Source organism: Corvus brachyrhynchos, unplaced genomic scaffold (genome assembly GCF_000691975.1).
Source record: "Corvus brachyrhynchos isolate BGI_N302 unplaced genomic scaffold, ASM69197v1 scaffold142, whole genome shotgun sequence".
Lineage (NCBI taxonomy): Eukaryota > Metazoa > Chordata > Aves > Passeriformes > Corvidae > Corvus > Corvus brachyrhynchos.
In genome coordinates, this window is record NW_008237226.1 from 610,788 (window position 1) to 627,282 (window position 16,495).

Consider the following 16,495-nt stretch of genomic DNA (forward strand, 5'->3'; position numbering starts at 1 on the left):
GCTCGGAGCTGCAGAGCCCGCGGGCGGTAGGGATGAGCGGGGACCGGTGCAGGGGGAAGAGCTGCAGTAGCCCAGCAGGTTCATTTGAGCTTGTGCTCCGTGCTGCGAGGCTTTGCTGTGAGAAAAGCGGGTATTTGTTTTGAATAACAGATCGTAAGAGCAGTCAGGTTTATGATGTTAGCGCTCGAAGCACGTATTGTCACTTCTTGAAAATTTTCCCTGTTCACTAACTCTCGGGGAAAAAACCCCAACCCATTAATTTCCACGTGCTTAAAAGAAAGCGAAGAACTAAACATTTTATAACTTCTAGGGCGATATTCATCATGAGAACAGTTTTACTTTGGCTATCAGTGGGTGATCTCTCTGCCCTTTGAATCCCGTAGAGTAAAACTAACACGCCGCTGTTGAGGCAGGAGCTCAAGCACTGATGGAGAAAGCCAGGAATGTGATCGTAATGGCTTTCTTCTCACTGGCAACTGTGAATCTTGAATATGTATTCAAGTCTGTTCATATATTATTGCAGCACTTCTTGAAAAGTGCTTTTACGTGAGGTTAATGTTACGTCATTGAATTACCAGTCTCGTGCTCCATGTGTGAATTTGCTAATGAACACTGACTCTTGCCACTGTCTTTTATATGTCTCTAAAAGATTATCGAACCATATTAGTTTTGACCTTAGGTGCAGCTTCAGTATCTCCCACTTCCTTCTCTCCCATTTTCCATTAATATCAAAAGGAATTAAGACATGCAAAATTGGATTTTTTTTTATGTTGAAACAGAGAAAAAGATAGGATTAAATTCTTATAATCATTTATGGGTACAATTTATATATATTTTAGCTTATCTTTGTTTCTAAAAGAGATTTAAGGGACTCAGATGACAGATCAATACCCAATCTTGCTCAAAGTTCCAACTGGAGATGCTGCCTTTATTAGAGAAAGTGTTTTCCATTTCCTGGTGATTCGTAATACTCAGTACAAGGGCTTTCCTGAGATCCAAAGTCAAAGCCACTGACAGCTAAATAAAACCATCTACAGAAATTTATGTCCACATAAAAAATCATTTAAGAAAAATACATTTGCAGTCTTTGATTCTGAGTGTCATCCAAGATTACTTCTCTCTGCAATGCTTTGGTTGTGGAATGAGGTGCAGAAAATGCCTTGTTAGGTTAAATGTATTATGACTTCTCAGTCTAAGTCTCAGACAGAGCTGTTGCTGTCACATTTGTGCTGCCAGCTGGATGTAAACTCACTGTCACCTTCCTCTTGTCAAACACTTCACTATAAAACAGGGCAGCTTCACTGTGAAAGACTAGCAGTGATATTCCAGTAATTCCTCGTTTCCACAGTGGTGGCAGAGAACCTGAAATAAATGCGCTCATATTTAAAATCCGTTATAAAATCTTAGTAACACTTGTGGGGGAAAATTTTGGCGCACTGACAGATCGGATTCATGGGCTTAAAGTAGAAGGGAAAAAAGAGGGGAAGCTGTGTGGGGAAGCTTACTAACTCTGTGAGTTTGAAATGCTGTCATGAGGTGCTGGAATGGGGCAAACCAAGTGACTGCATAGCAGTAGCTGCCGTGTGTAGGGGTTGTTAAGGGGCTGATACTGGAGTCCGTGCCATCCGAGGTGAACAGGGAGCTGTCAGTATCCATGTGGCTCTCATGCTGTCACAGCAGAACGGATCTGACCAAAGATTACTATTTCCTGGTACCCTGGTTCCAGTGCTAGCCTATACCTTATGCTCAGGGAGGAGTATAAGAAGATGAGTTAAATATTTATCCAAATGTTTATGTAAATATTTCTCTGAATATTTATAATCTCTCTGAATCTGCCTCTGAGTATTTCTAAGACCCTTCTGCTTTGTCACTTGGGCCCTTCCTTAGCCAGAGCTCATGTCGCTGTAGAATATACTTGCTATGGCTTTATGGAGAATGAAAGGACTGAGTAATTGTTCCCAGCAACATCAGAGAAAAAGCTAAACTAAAATTTTTGTCATTTTTGATTTTTATTTTTACCTCTCAAAGTAGCCATCCATAGCTCTTGTTATGCCTATGTCTATATTAAAGATTTTTTATATTTTCTTAGTGTTTTTGGATTGAAACCTGAAGTTTTCAGTCTTCTTGCTAATATGATGTTTTAAGAATGAGGTATAGGTCTGAAAGGCTGACAGAGTTGGGTTTTTTCAGGGTGGAGAATGGAAGGCTCCATGGTGACATTATTGCAACCTTTCAGTTCCTGGAGGGAGCCCACAAGAGAGCTGGAGAGGGACTTTTCACAAGGGCTTATAGTGATAGAATGGCTTTAAGTTACAACGGCTTTAAACTGAAAGAGAGAAGGTTTAGATTAGATATTCGGAAGAAATTCTTTACTCGGAGGGTGATGAAGCACTTGCAGAGGTTTCCCAAAGAACCTGCAGATGCCCCATTCCTGCAAGTGTTCAAAACCGGGTTGGATGGGGCCCTGAGCAAACTCATCTAGTGGAAGGTGTCCCTCCATACAGCAGGGATGGTTGGAACTAGATGATCTCTAAAGTCCATTCCAATCCAAACAATCCTGTGGTTAAGGAACATCTAGTACACTGTTTTGAAAATCTTAATTATATAAAAATGGGTTTATTATGTGGAAGGAATTCCTCATGCCTTGGATTATTTTACAGTCTGGGCTGGTTGTGGGATCAACTCACAGTTTAGAAGTTTATTTTTTTAATCTCAATTTCCATTCCAAATCTCAATTTAAGTTTTATATCAAATTCTACTATGATTAAAAGATATTGTTACTTTTTCTTTATTTTACATTGGAAGGGTTATTAGCTGCCATTGTTGTTCAGTTTCCTAAAAAACCCCAGAAAATATTATCCAACCCCCTCAAATGTGCTAGTTAAATATATCTGCTTCTGGAAGTCAGGAGCATAGAACACCTGTCTTGCAGCACTTGGGAGTCTGATTTTTTAATCAAGTTTTAGAACACTTTTCAACACTTTTGAAAACATAATTGTAGTGGTAACTTCATGTGGACAATCACAAACATTGTGAAGCATAAAGATCACCAGTCAGTCCTGAAATTGGTGAGTTAAGGGGCCATGAGAAATGTAAAACTGATGTGCATAAATTCCAGTCCTTTACTTTTACAAACTTGCAACCCAGTGACTTCAGTGCCAAGCTCATCATGTGGTTTCAAATAACAGTATTTAATAGTCAAGATGCATGAGGATTTAATAGTAAAAATATGTAGTCACTAGCTAGTGAAAAGTCTTCTGGATGGGTGGTTTTGGGAGGTTCCCTCAATTAAGTCAATCCTCTGAAGGTAGTAAGTTATCCTCCATCCTTTTCCAGGTAAAGAGATGAGTGTAATGTTTACATAATATTATATAATATTTATGTTTAAAGATATTTTTGATGATCTAAGAACACTGACAAGTGAAGAATCAAAGATAATCCATGAAAAAAAATGCTCTACTAAATTATTTACAATGGATGGATATTTTTAGAATTCTAATTTGAAATGTATCCATTCTCTTTCTTTTATAGGTGGCTGGTATTAGGTATTGCCATGGTGCGGTTTTATATACAGAAAGGAACACATAGAGGCTTATTCAGAAGCGTTCAAAAGACGCTTAAATTTTTCCAGACATTTGCTTTGCTTGAGGTAAATTTTAAACATTAGTTTGCTTTACTGGATGCTGCATATCACAGGCAAAACACATTATTATCCTGAATTTAAAATAAAAATATTATATTAGTACTAAAAGCCTTTTTTACTTTATTATTTAATGAAGATTTGGGGGTGGGAAAGATGATTACTTGAAACAAATGGGCACATGTTTTTCAAACTTAATTCTAATATTTCTTTAAATGGACAGTGCCTGGTAACTGCTTTGCTTTGAGAGTCTTTAATGCAAAAGGCAAAATCTTGAAGGCATTACAGCCAGCAGATCAGCCCTCCAGTGTAGTAGAATCTCATGACCATCTCAGAGAGTATAGGTTACCTGTAATTCTTTATACTGGACTTACTATCCTTCTGTGCCTTTCCTGCTTCTGCTTATTGCGAGACTGGATTCACATACCCCATATAATCCATTGCAACGGGGTCTGTGCCAGATGTGCAAAGTATTCTTTAAGTAATACTTCTGCAAACTATGCACTAGTGGTCTCAGTTCTGGTACATCTTTGGAATGAAGCTTGGGTTTATGGAGCACTTGCAGTTCTTTCCCAGGCACAACGAAGAGTGCCTGTCGACATTTTAACTTTTTTCCTCAATCTGCCTATGACATCTCAAGTTCAAACAACTATTAAAATCATGTCACCAGCTGTATATAGGCTTTTGTGCTGTTAAACTTACACAGTAAGTAATTCTATTCAAACCTGCCAAAATAATGAAAAGTACTTCATGCTCTAAACATTACTGACCAGAAAATACATTATATCTAAAGCTTCATAGCTGTCATTGACAAAAGTATAATAATGTTACTAATCTGTAATGAATGCAGGGCATTTGAAAATTGCTGTGTATTTAGTGTTCCTTATATGACTTCCTCTACGCTTTTCTGTAAAATTCTTCTTTGAATAAGGTAAAGGAAGGGAAGCTTACTAGCTGAAAAAAATGCTTTGTAAGTATCTAAATGTCTAATATTTACAATCAATTTGGAAAACAAATGTCTTTCATGTATTTGCACAGCTCAGATATTGAGCCCATCCCAACACTGATTGCGAGGGCTCTGCAATGTATTTCTTTTTAAGACTGTTAGTGGGAGACAAAAACCAGAATTGAGCCTAGGTTTATATTAATACCAAAATGCCATGTTTCTAGGGTAGCTAGTAACATGCTGCACATAGTAACCTCTGACTTATTTTTATTTACAGGTAATCCACTGTGCAGTTGGTGAGTTCTTTGTTTTAGTTTCTCCTGTAATTAGTTAAAACATGAATTGTGGAACAGAGATAACATGTTTCTCTTTTTAAGGAATAGTTCGCACATCTGTGCTTGTGACTGGGGTCCAAGTGAGTTCAAGAATCTTCATGGTGTGGTTCATTGCACATAGTATAAAACAGGTATGTGTGTGAGCAAATTATGTTTTGATAGCTTTTAAGGAGAAGCTATTAATACAGTTCTCATTTCACTAGGAAGACCAATTTAAAAATTAATTATATTCCTACAGAGAATACTTACATACTTGAGTGCAATTTTGGAACTTAGGGTTACAAAATGGAATTTGTGTGATTCTTCCCAGGATACTGAGTCTGGGTCTTAGTTGTGAGTTGGCAGTGTCTTCAGCATCATGCCCTCTGTGGTCTGCCTAAGTGAAATCAATGACTACTCCTATTATTTATGAGTAAAACTGCCCCAGTGTTAACAGTTCCCTTTCAAAAATTTTAATAAGCACTTGCTGAATTAATCTAAAGAAATTGTAAATTTATGTCTTTAAATTTATGCCTTAAATGGAATTCACCTGGATAAACATGGTTACGATTTTGCAATTTTTTTAGAAACCTTCTCAAAATTTTAATGTTATGATAGCATTAACATTTGATGACATCCAGCATGTCACAATGGCACTTAAGGAGTATGTAAATGACAATAGTTTATTTGCCTGGCTGTAGGTGGCTACTGTAAGGCTAGTGATCCATTAGCAGAATGAAACAAGCAGTTCACAGCTAGTAGGTAGGACATTAAGTTCAGCTTGTGAGGTGTGCTTTCTATGAAAGGTATGTAAAAAAATTAAGTGATAGATTTTGTGCTCCTGAATTTATTCAGAACTTGAAAAGCTGAGCCATTAAACTGTCTCACCAGCAGATGGCATAGGCCTTTCTGCAGATGGATTACCTTAGCACCTGCCTCAGTTACCAAATCTTCAGTTCTCTAGAGGACTTGTTTTCCACACTGCATCTTTTCCTTTACTATCAATTTTCTTAACATGGAATAAATTAAATAGGGTTTTCATAGGTTTTTTGTTGTTGTTGCTTTCTTCTTTTTTTTTTTTTTTTTTGGTAATTTAAGTGTTTTTACCTTTTTCTGTAAAGCAAAATGTCTCAAAGATTAACTAGATTTTTATATTGAATGTCTACATGTGAGCTGGTCTATAGCACTGCATTTTGCCATTTTTTATTATCTGCAGTGGATCTTTACCATATCCAGCAATTTCTTTTATTTCCTCTATCGACACTACTGTAGGCCAAGCTGTGTCCAAAAAAAAAAATATATGCCTGAATGTATGTCTGATTGTATTTCATGCTGTTATTGTTTAGGAGGCATGAATGTTCAGGGTCACTTTAGGTGGTGAGAGGCACGTCAGTGATAATAGCAAGAGCCAGACTTCCCCTCTTGACTGCAGATTTGCAAGGCAGCAGATAGGAATTCTCTGCACACTTATTTAAAGCTCTTCTGCTTGGATTTAGCACTGTGACATGAATCCAAGTTTGAGTTATCAATGTTTGTCTCTAACTGCATGAGGCAAAGAACAGCCTAATTCTGTCTTTGCTTGTTTGTTTGGGTGTCTTTGCAGTTCAGTTGTTGTTATTTATTTGTGATTTTGGTGCTATTTTTATGTCTCCATTTTCTTTATCATGTTGCTGAAATCCTTCTGCTAAAAGTGCACCTTCTTTGACACATTGAGGGTGCGATTTTATGAGCACTTACAGTTCTTCTTGATTTTTGACAGTTGTGGATTTTCAGCATCTTGGAGATAGATTAAGCTTTGTCTCCATGTTGCATTTTATTTTGAAAAATCATTTCCTTCTTTTGTAATTTTAACAAAACTTGTGTTGCTTTATTCTATTTCACAGACATCCCTGGAGCTTTTCAGCTTTCAGGCACAGAAGTGTATTACAAAATTCCTCCCCTCTTAAAGACAAGAAAATTACTTGTGTGTAATTCTTCCTCACAGAAGGTAGTGTTTGTAATAGATCCCCAGGTGCCTTCTTTGTGTGTGGGGACTTTTGTTTATTTGTTCACTCAGAGTGAAAAAGAACTCGTGTTTTGAAACAGCAGAGATGTGCTACCTACCAATGAGGCAGTTTAATGACTCAGAACTTAAATCTTAAATGGGATTGTTCAGTGAGTTTACCCAAAGATCCTGATCTACCACCTACTCTTTATTTAGTGAGCCATCTGTGCTCCAGCTCCTTAACTATCTTAGAGCTCCCTGAAGTCTGCCAAACCTGATCTTCTGTGACCAGGTTCCAGTTAGTAGGTTATATAAAGCAATTCCTTTTGTCTGATGCTTCATGGAGATGTGCATTATGCATTGAGGAAGAAGCAAGATATAAAGTAAGAGAGAGTTTAGGAAATTGAGTAGTGAAATGCAGAATGATTAAAAAGTGATTATGAGAAGACATATCTTCTGTATCACTTTTGTGTTCCTTCTGTTTTGAGGAGTAAGAAGGTAAACAAGTAGGTCAACCACAAATAAAAGAAGGATAGTTAGATGTGTGGTGGAAATGCAGGTAGAGAATAAAGAGGAGGAATAAGCTTAATTATAGAGTTTTATGTTTTGATATTTGCATAATGGATAAATATTGCTCAGTTGGCAAATGTCTGTATGTTAGTAAACACACATGATAATGAAATGTACATGGTAATAGATTCAGCATATCACTTTTGTGCCAAAACTTACTTTCTTTACAAGATGCTAGTTCTGCTCTACGTATCTTAAAGAGAAGTCTGTTGCAGTTTGCACAGAAAAGAAGCTTAAGGATGAAGAAAATGTTGGTTCTTTATAATTCTGCAGATCCAGAATGAGGAGAGCGTTATTCTTTTTCTGGTCGTATGGACTGTGACAGAGATCACTCGATATTCCTTCTACACATTCAACCTGCTCAACCATTTGCCATACTTCATTAAATGGGCCAGGTGGAGATGTCTTGCACTTGAGTTTCTCAGGATTCTGTGCATGTTGGTTTCACGCATGCTGAACTAACACACAGGAGAGCAGATGTTTGAGCTTTGGTTTTGTGTCAGCAAAGTGCAAGTCAGTTGCTTACAGTACTTGGGATCATTTTTGCTTGGTTTAAGATGTTAAAAATATTTTAGCTGAGAGCTTTGGGGTATGGTTTTTTCTTTGCTTTCTGTGCCTCACAGTTTGAACTCTGCTTTCACTTAATTTTTTTTCTCTATCTTTGGAGTCATCTTTTAATTTGCAGTGTGACGATGCTCTTGAATACAGTGCCCAAAATTAAGCACATGTGCTAGTCTTTGTGGATGTTAGTTCTTTGAAAACGTGGGAATCATTGTCACTCAGTCTGTGTTATTACTACTTTATAAGAAATTCTGCTTTATCAGAGCTTCTGTAAGATTATATCCATGTAGTGAAGTTAAATACTGACTTAGTTTAGCCCACCAAAAATTGTGTTCCATATCAAAACTATTTTGATTTTGAAGCATACTTAAGGTTGTCCACTAAATCCACATACACTACAGAGATATGTTTTTCGGAGAGTTAACTGAAATAGTATTCTGTGTAGTCATTATTTGAAAAATACATTTAAGGCAAACTTACTATGTTAGAAGAAAAATATCTAACCTACATTCAGTGCAGGCAACTCTTATTTTAAAGTTTGTTTTTTTCTTTATTTTTGTTTTATAGATAATGCAGGTTTGTTGCTTCTAATGCACTTCTTTGATATGTCTGATATTTATGTCTATTCTTATAAAATATTATCTTTTTGCTAGTGCCTAAGTTAGAGACTTGTTTAAGCACTAAATGACAAATTTAAAGATAGGCAGATTGACTATCATCAGTAGCTTTTTATACAGACTTCAGAAAGAGAAATGCATTCAGAACATATTACATTGACAGATAATTATTTTTGCCATCAGGTCAGTGTCCCCTGAATAACAGAATTTTGTTTCCTTAATATAGACAATAGGGAAAAACTGACATCTCACAGAAGAGATATATGGTGAAATATTAATAGAAACAAAACATATGAAAAGGTATTATTTTTTCATAGAGTCCAAAATATCCCATCAAGATTCATGGATAAACAAACAGCACAACTGGGCATAAATTCAGTACCAAGAGAGATGGAATTTCTGATCTTTACCTTATAACTGCATAGAGACAAACTATATGTAAGGCATCAGCTCCTTATCTAATCTACATTCTTCCCCTAATCTACATTCTTCTTGGTGCTGCCAAGCAATAGTACAAGGGGCAAAGGGCAGAAACTGATGCACAGGAAGTTCCACCTGAATATGAGGAAGAACTTCTTTACTGTGCAGGTGACCACACACAGGAACAGATTGTCCAGAGAGACAATCCAGTGTCTCCCTCACTGGAGATAGTCAAAAACCGTCTGGACACAATCCTGTGCCGTGTGCTCTAGGATAAACCTGCTTGAGCAGGGAGGTCCCTTCCAACCTGAACTATTCTGTGATTCTGTGATTCCCCTCATCTGTGAGTCTTCTAAGCCCTTCTGCTTCTAGGACGGTTTCCTGCTTAGTTGCTGTTTTGGATCTCATTTATTTTGATCAGGGAGTGCACACTATACCTTTCTCTCTGTGTGACAGCTCTCATTGCTGTTCCCTATATGAACTGGAGAATTGTTCCTTAGGAGAACCTGGACAGCACAAAGCCTATTAATTACAATTTTCATTTTGTCACTGCCTGTGTGGCCTTTGGCATTCAAACCACATTTTCTTTAGACTGGATGCTTTGCCTTTTATTTGAACATCATCTCACTTAAAAATGGATCTGATAAGTTTCTAGCACTTTCTAGTAATTTTCTTTTCTCTTTTTATTCAAATTTCCATTAGTGGTAAATGTAGTATTCCCATGTTGCAGTGAGTAAAACAGCTTTTGATGTTTTGCAACATCTTCATTATCTTCAAACAAATTGTAGTGCATACAGTTGACCCAGTGTGTGTGCACTGTGATGAAAATATGTAGGATCATCTGAATTTGGGATTCAGTCCTGGTCTGAATCCTGTCAGTGAAAACAGGAGTAAGATCAGTATACTTTAAAAAAATCATTATTGGAGACTAAATTTGAGGATTGTTTTATTAGAAAAACATAAAAACATTCTGATACTTCACTGTCTTCAAATAAAAGCACTGAGGAATGCATTCTCTTGTCAACCTAAGCAACTCTGTCAAAAGTAACTGAAACTGATATTCTGTGTCATCAGGATGTGGTCCTTGATTCTGGTGCAGGAGCTACTGTAATACATTGCAGTGCCACTAATAATAACAAGAGAAAATATTTTAAGTTTATGGGGTGTTTCTCACAAGTTTTTTTTATTTTTCAATGCAGATACAACTTTTTTATCATTTTGTATCCTGCTGGAGTTGCAGGTGAACTGCTAACCATATATGCTGCTTTACCCTATGTGAAGAAAACAGGAATGTTTTCGCTGAGACTTCCCAACAAATATAATGTCTCCTTTGACTACTATTACTTCCTTATTATTGTCATGTTCTCCTATGTGCCATGTAAGTATTATTTAACTGTAGAAACATATCAACGATATAATAATCAATCTTCAGTGATGCTATAAACACTGCCTGTATTAAAATTTGCTGAACACTTTCTACTATAAAAGCCTGCTTTCTCTTGTTCCAAGCTTCACTGTGTTTTAATTGGTTGGACTGAAATTTTCTGTCCTGTGACCTGCTTAGGAACATAAGCTGCCTTAAAAATTTCAATGAAAACGCTAAAATTATTTTTCAGACTTGGACAAAGTAAGAAAACTTTTTGCTTACACACAGAAATGTCTGTAACTGTGTCGCTGAGACTTTCTAGTGCCTCTCCCACTTTGAGTAATGGCTTAAAATTGGTCCTGCAAGTTGTGCCAGAGATTTGCTGTGGCTTTTTTGCTACTAATAACCATTTACCTTGGAAAAATCACCATCCAAGCATGCTCAGGAAAAACTTGAAGCAGTATTCTCCAAGATTTCATTTCACAGAAGTCAACCCCCCCAAAATCTCTCTGAACATCTGCAGTCCCTGGTTTTATCAGTTTGTGCTTGTACTTGTGCATACCAGAAGCCATGGAGATAACAGTAGGGACAGTATCTGTCTTTCACTTCCAGTGTTATTTCCACTGCTAACTAAGCAGTGAAGACAAGGAGAAAGCAAACTGATATACCAGATATTCCACCATGAATGGGGCTAGACCAAACTTGGCAAATATAATATTTTAGATAATATTAATAATAGAATATATAACGGATTTTTTTTTTTTTTATGATCCGTACATTGAGGCAGCAGATTAGGGAGAGAAATTGAAAAGCAGGAAAATTGAAGTTAAAAGGTCTGTGATCTGCATTCGTGAAAGGTATTCTTTTGAGAAGGTGACCTTCAGTATGGACTTTTACAATATGCATGCACACTGAAATTTTTTGTCCCAAGAAATCATGAAGGCCAACAAGAGAGATTTATGTCAGTAAAAAATATTCTAAGGTGTGATGACTTACTAACAGTTTTACATCTGTTTATATAACAATGCTTCAGGAATAAATCCAGTTTTCTCACCATTAAATATAAGGATCTACTCTGTCAGCAGGACAGTAATGTAATAGATGGCAGAGGAACAGAAAAGAGGGATCTCCTTACTTCAGACTTGAACAAGTAGGGTAAATTTGTATCCTCCTCCAAATATTAATTCAAACATGCTTAGGACAGATTTGAAAGCTTCAAGCACCACCAGAATGTGGTTGAATCCTGTTTCTACAAGGAAACTGTTGGGGCGAAGTTCCTTGAACACAAGGTATTCAGGGGGCCTTGTCTGAGCTTTGAGTAATTACTGTTTTTCAAATCACTGCAATGTTCATGACTTGTTATTTACCTTAATCAACTCAACCACTGTGTGCCATAATTTTTACTCAGTTCATCATTCTGTAAAATTGTGGTTTTCCATTATGTGATCTGTTGAATTTTTTCATCTAATTTGCTTTCTTTTATGCTTTGATCAAGTATTTCCACAACTCTACTTCCACATGCTGCGGCAGAGAAGAAGGGTGCTTCATGGAGAAGTGATTGTGGAAAAGGACGATTGAGTCAAGCTGTGTAACCATGGTGCTTTTAGTGGAAAGGAAAAGAAAAGAGGGTAAAAACCCAAAACTTCCTCTGATTTTTCTGAGTCCAAGTTTTAAAACATGGAACAAGAATAAACAACTGTGCCTAAAATATCATGGACTGTATTATTTTTGCAATTAATATATTTTCAGACCTACCTTTTCATCCTTGGATTCACTTTGACTTTTAATTGTTCGTTTCTTCAAAGAAATTATTTTCTTATTTTCAATAGGTTGATGAGTAGCTTTAAGAATTAGAATAGTTGGCTGCTGTGCCTTCTGTTCTGAAAGCTCTGTTATGACCTGTAGTCATTATCAAGAACAGAAGGAGAGTTGGTAAGTTGTACTGAAAGTGAGTCTTCTGGAAAACCGAGTGTAAATTACGTAATGATGTTTTTCATAGACTAGGTAAATTTATTGTTATTTAAGCTTTATATTAAATAATACCTTTCCAGTTATAAGTACTGTAGAATGTTGTTCGACATTTTTTGAATTACAGTATCACGCTGCAGAATTCCAGAAGAACTTTTGAAAGGAGCTGAATTTGTGACTGTCAGTGCAAATTTGGACCTCCCTGTACTTTCATTTGTTATTTGAAAGATACATAGAATAATAGATATAATATTAACTGGTTAAAAGTTTGTGCTGAGGTGTAAACATGATGTGTCTACCTTTCTCTAATCAGTGGCTGGAATGGGACTCCCTTGCAGAGCAAAGCTGATTGTCAGCATGTTTCCTATTCTACATTTAAATTATGTATGCAGAAAAATCAGTATTGCATTGAAAAACTGTAGCTGTGGTGAGATATTTGACTTCTTATAATAGCTCAGTGGGATAAAATATATTTGAAATAGCATCTTAAAATATAAATTGTGCTTTAATTCATCCCATTGGGCAATTTTAATTGCTCCCTCCTCATTAATTGTTTATACTGTGTTAACCTAATTCTATTTCATGTCTTCAGTAATCTGCAAGAAGGATCTACAGTATATTAATAAAATTCATGGGTGATATTACACCATATCATACCTGAGCGGGAGAGGTCCAACAAATTAGACACAGCCTAAGAGATTCAGAAAAAAGGTGATACATTTGAGGAAACTTGGATACTTAGTGAGAGAGAGAAGATGGAAATGTAGTAATGCGGTATGAAGCCTTGAAAATGTAGGCAACAAACCTGTCTTGCTTCTGGCTTCACTAATGTCAAAAGAAGAGTATACATATGTGGAAGAGCTGCATCAGGCAGCTGGAAATCAGAATACTTGTGATTTCTGAGGTAATTTCTGGAGTACAGTCTTATATTTTGGCTACCTCAGGGATGAAGAATTGGATAATCTGCTAAAAGCTCAGAGAACAGAAACAAAAGTAGTTGAAGTGAGGAAGAAGTCGGAAAGATTGAATCGTTAGTATGTATAATTCTTTGTTATATGACAAATACATGGAAGAGCTTTTGTAAGTATGAAGGTGTAACTAGAACTGGTTATATGAATTTGAAATAAGGTAAATAGCCAATGAATGTCAGAAGAAAGGTCCTACCAATAAGATCAATTAGGTTACAGAATGACACGGTGCTTATCAATGCATACAGTGTCTTGGAAGGTTTTCAGTTAGAATTGGCAAGAGTTTGAACTACATACTTGAATAGACAGTTTCCATTTTTAGCTTCAATGATACTATGATAATACAGCTTTTTAAAAATTTGTAGATACAGCAGAAAAAGCTGTATCAGTAATTCGATTTAAAAAGCAAGGATTTTCTGTATCCCTAAATTTCAAATTCCATTTTGTGCATTAAGTTTGGGATATTTATGCATGTCTTCATTACACATAAATGAGGTTCCTTTTATATGACACGTGCATAGTGGACTTGAGACAGAACAGTTGTATTTCTTTAAATTTTAAAAGATGTGAACTTAGTATTCCTTAAATTTCACACAAGGTGCTCTAATTTAAGTTACTATTTCTGTTTTATATGCAGCTAAAATTATTAAAAGTTTTAAATATAAATGGCATTTACAACACCAAATCACAAAATAGTTGTGTTACATGTGTTCAGACTAGCAGTTGTAGGTGTTCAACATTCTTTGAGTGCTGTTTTATAAACTCCACTTGCTTTTTGATCTATGAGGAACATACTGGCAGTTTTGGGACATATATCTCAGTTAGCAAGCAGAATAGTGTGATGAAATATTAGAAACTAAGATTAAACTAAGTTCTGTGTCTCTTTTTTTAGTGTCAGGGCAGCTCACTGAAGACCATAGCTATCAATTCATTGAAAATGCATTGGATAACTTAAGGATGTGATTTGGAAATCCTTGGTCAGATGAGTGTATCCCACAGATAGTATTCCTTCTAAAAGGAATACTTGTGCTATAAAAGTTTATTGTATTTGTTTTCATTGTGGCCTAAGGATGTTATCATATATTAATCAATGACTTATTATATATTCTTTTATACATGTGAAATGAAAAAAATACAACACTGCTACAATCTTGGGTTGCACTTCCATAAAGCAACAATGTACAAGGTAATGATACCATTTAAAAACTGATTTACAGCTACAAAATAGTCTTGCTAAATAATGAATTAGTAAAAGTAAAGCTAAAGTTTACTTACAGTATCGCATTCAATGTTTTATAGACCAGAGAGATTGCCATGTAGATTAGTTTACATGGCATTTACCTAAAAAAAAGTAAGCAACATATTCTTTTCTTCCTTCTCTTTTTTGACTGAAACCTTTCGCTGAAGCCTCCTTTTCACAGAATCAGTAAGGTTGGAAAAGACCTCCAAGATCACAAAGTCCAACCTTTGACTGAACACCAGCACATCAGCTAGACCATAGCACTAAGTGCAATGTACAATTGCTTCTTGAATGCTTCCAGGGATGGTGACTCCACCACCACCCTGGACAGCCAGTTCCAATGCCTGACTTGCCTTTCCGTGGAGAAATTCTTCCTGATGTCCAGCCTGAACCTCCCCTGGCACAGCTTGAGACCTTTTTCTCTTGTCTGGTTGCTGGTTGCTATTCTGTTAACATATCTTCTGAAATCTAGTGAGAATTGCAGGTAACATTTTCTTGCTATTGATTTCAGATGAGCTAGAATTTTATCCTAGGTATCTTATTTAAATTTCAATGTAACATTGTGAAACATTTAATTAACCTGTTAATGGACATGAAAGCTTAAGTATGATTTTCATATGGTGCTCTCTTTCCAACTTCTTTTTTACATCTGTCTTTTTTGTTTTCCTCTCTGCAATATTCCTAGTTTTCTAAAGCATTTAAATCCTCCTGCTTATGTAAGATTAGGAATGTATTCAACCATCAGCATCTCTAATGTTTGCATGTAGTCTTTAACAAATTGTCATTATAAAGGTATTTTCTTACTTGTTCAATATATGCCTTTTGAAATGAATTCATATAGAGAATGGCCTTATGAAACTTTTTGAATGGCAGTACAGAGGAATAGGGAGATTCCTTTTAATCAGGTGATATTTCCTACTATTGGTAGAAACAGAAACAAAACACACCATCCTTTGTATAAACTCCACCTGAAACTAGCTGGATTTCTTGAGGTTCTCCCCAGCACTCACACACTGTGAAGAGCTGTTTTGGGACAGATTGGGTTGTTTCACACCTTGGCCCAGAATGTTTGGAGGTCAGATCCTGGCTTCAGGGCATGGGCAGCAGAAAGGAATATGGTGCTGAGATATTGCATCTCCTGCATTGTGTGCCAAGAGGTCACTGAGGCCATTGTGAGCAGTAGTTGATAGATGTCATTCCTCTCACCACGAAGGATGTGAGGTGAGAGGAAGCTCAGTGTGCTCTCATTACCTTCTGCCTAGGGAGCTCAGGAGATCAGCTGGGAGGATCTCAGTGCACAAAGGGTGGTTTTCTGTGTTTCAGAAAGGGCTTTCCCGCTCCACTCAGCTATCTTTTGCTATCTCTTAGCCTATATGTCTTGAGATTACTGGTCTGCCAGGATGGGTATGGCATACCGCTCTCAACAGCGCAGTTCAACATTAACTGCCTTGGAGAAGTGGTGCAGGGTCCTGTTTCTAATTCCCATTGAGCATAGCATTTAGCCAGGTTCGTGTTAATGGATAGATTGCAAGGCTAGTTAACAGGGAGATGCATTGAGACCCTTTCTGTGGCCAGATGGAACCTAACTTTTCTTGCCTAGATAGAAATATGTGCATTTTAAATCTAGGTCTAGCTACTGTTCTGTACTTGCACTCTTCACAGTAGCTAACTTATACACATATTTGGATATGTGTATAATTACTAGATAAACCAGAATGAAACCAAATCACAACCATTATAATAATTTATAATTTTAAATTAGTTGTTACATTAACAGTTTTTTAATTCAGCTCTTGCTTAATCTGCCTTAGAAAGAAAAAAAAGAAAGTTAATACAAATAAATGTTCTGCACTAGGCAGTAGGGCTTCATAAATCAAAATTTTCAGGCAGGCAAACTGGCT

General features: G+C 36.4%; 1 protein-coding gene across 4 annotated transcripts in view; it reads left to right on the forward strand.

Annotated features, from left to right (window-relative positions):
• Positions 1–13,917, forward strand: part of HACD1 (3-hydroxyacyl-CoA dehydratase 1) — a 23,894-nt gene extending 9,977 nt beyond the window's left edge. The window contains exons 2-7 of one of the 4 annotated variants that reach the window (XM_008629878.2): positions 3,532–3,649; positions 4,864–4,882; positions 4,964–5,052; positions 7,728–7,849; positions 10,252–10,430; positions 11,914–13,917. In XM_008629878.2, the coding sequence (XP_008628100.1) occupies positions 3,554–3,649; positions 4,864–4,882; positions 4,964–5,052; positions 7,728–7,849; positions 10,252–10,430; positions 11,914–11,996 (588 nt within the window). In that variant the 5' untranslated portion in view covers positions 3,532–3,553 and the 3' untranslated portion in view covers positions 11,997–13,917. Of the gene's footprint in view, positions 1–49; positions 3,650–4,863; positions 4,883–4,963; positions 5,053–7,727; positions 7,850–10,251; positions 10,431–11,913 lie in introns of those variants that run through there. The other 3 variants (XM_017729214.1, XM_017729213.1, XR_001860282.1) reach the window with 3 other exon arrangements.
• The last annotated feature ends 2,578 nt before the right edge of the window (positions 13,918–16,495 follow it).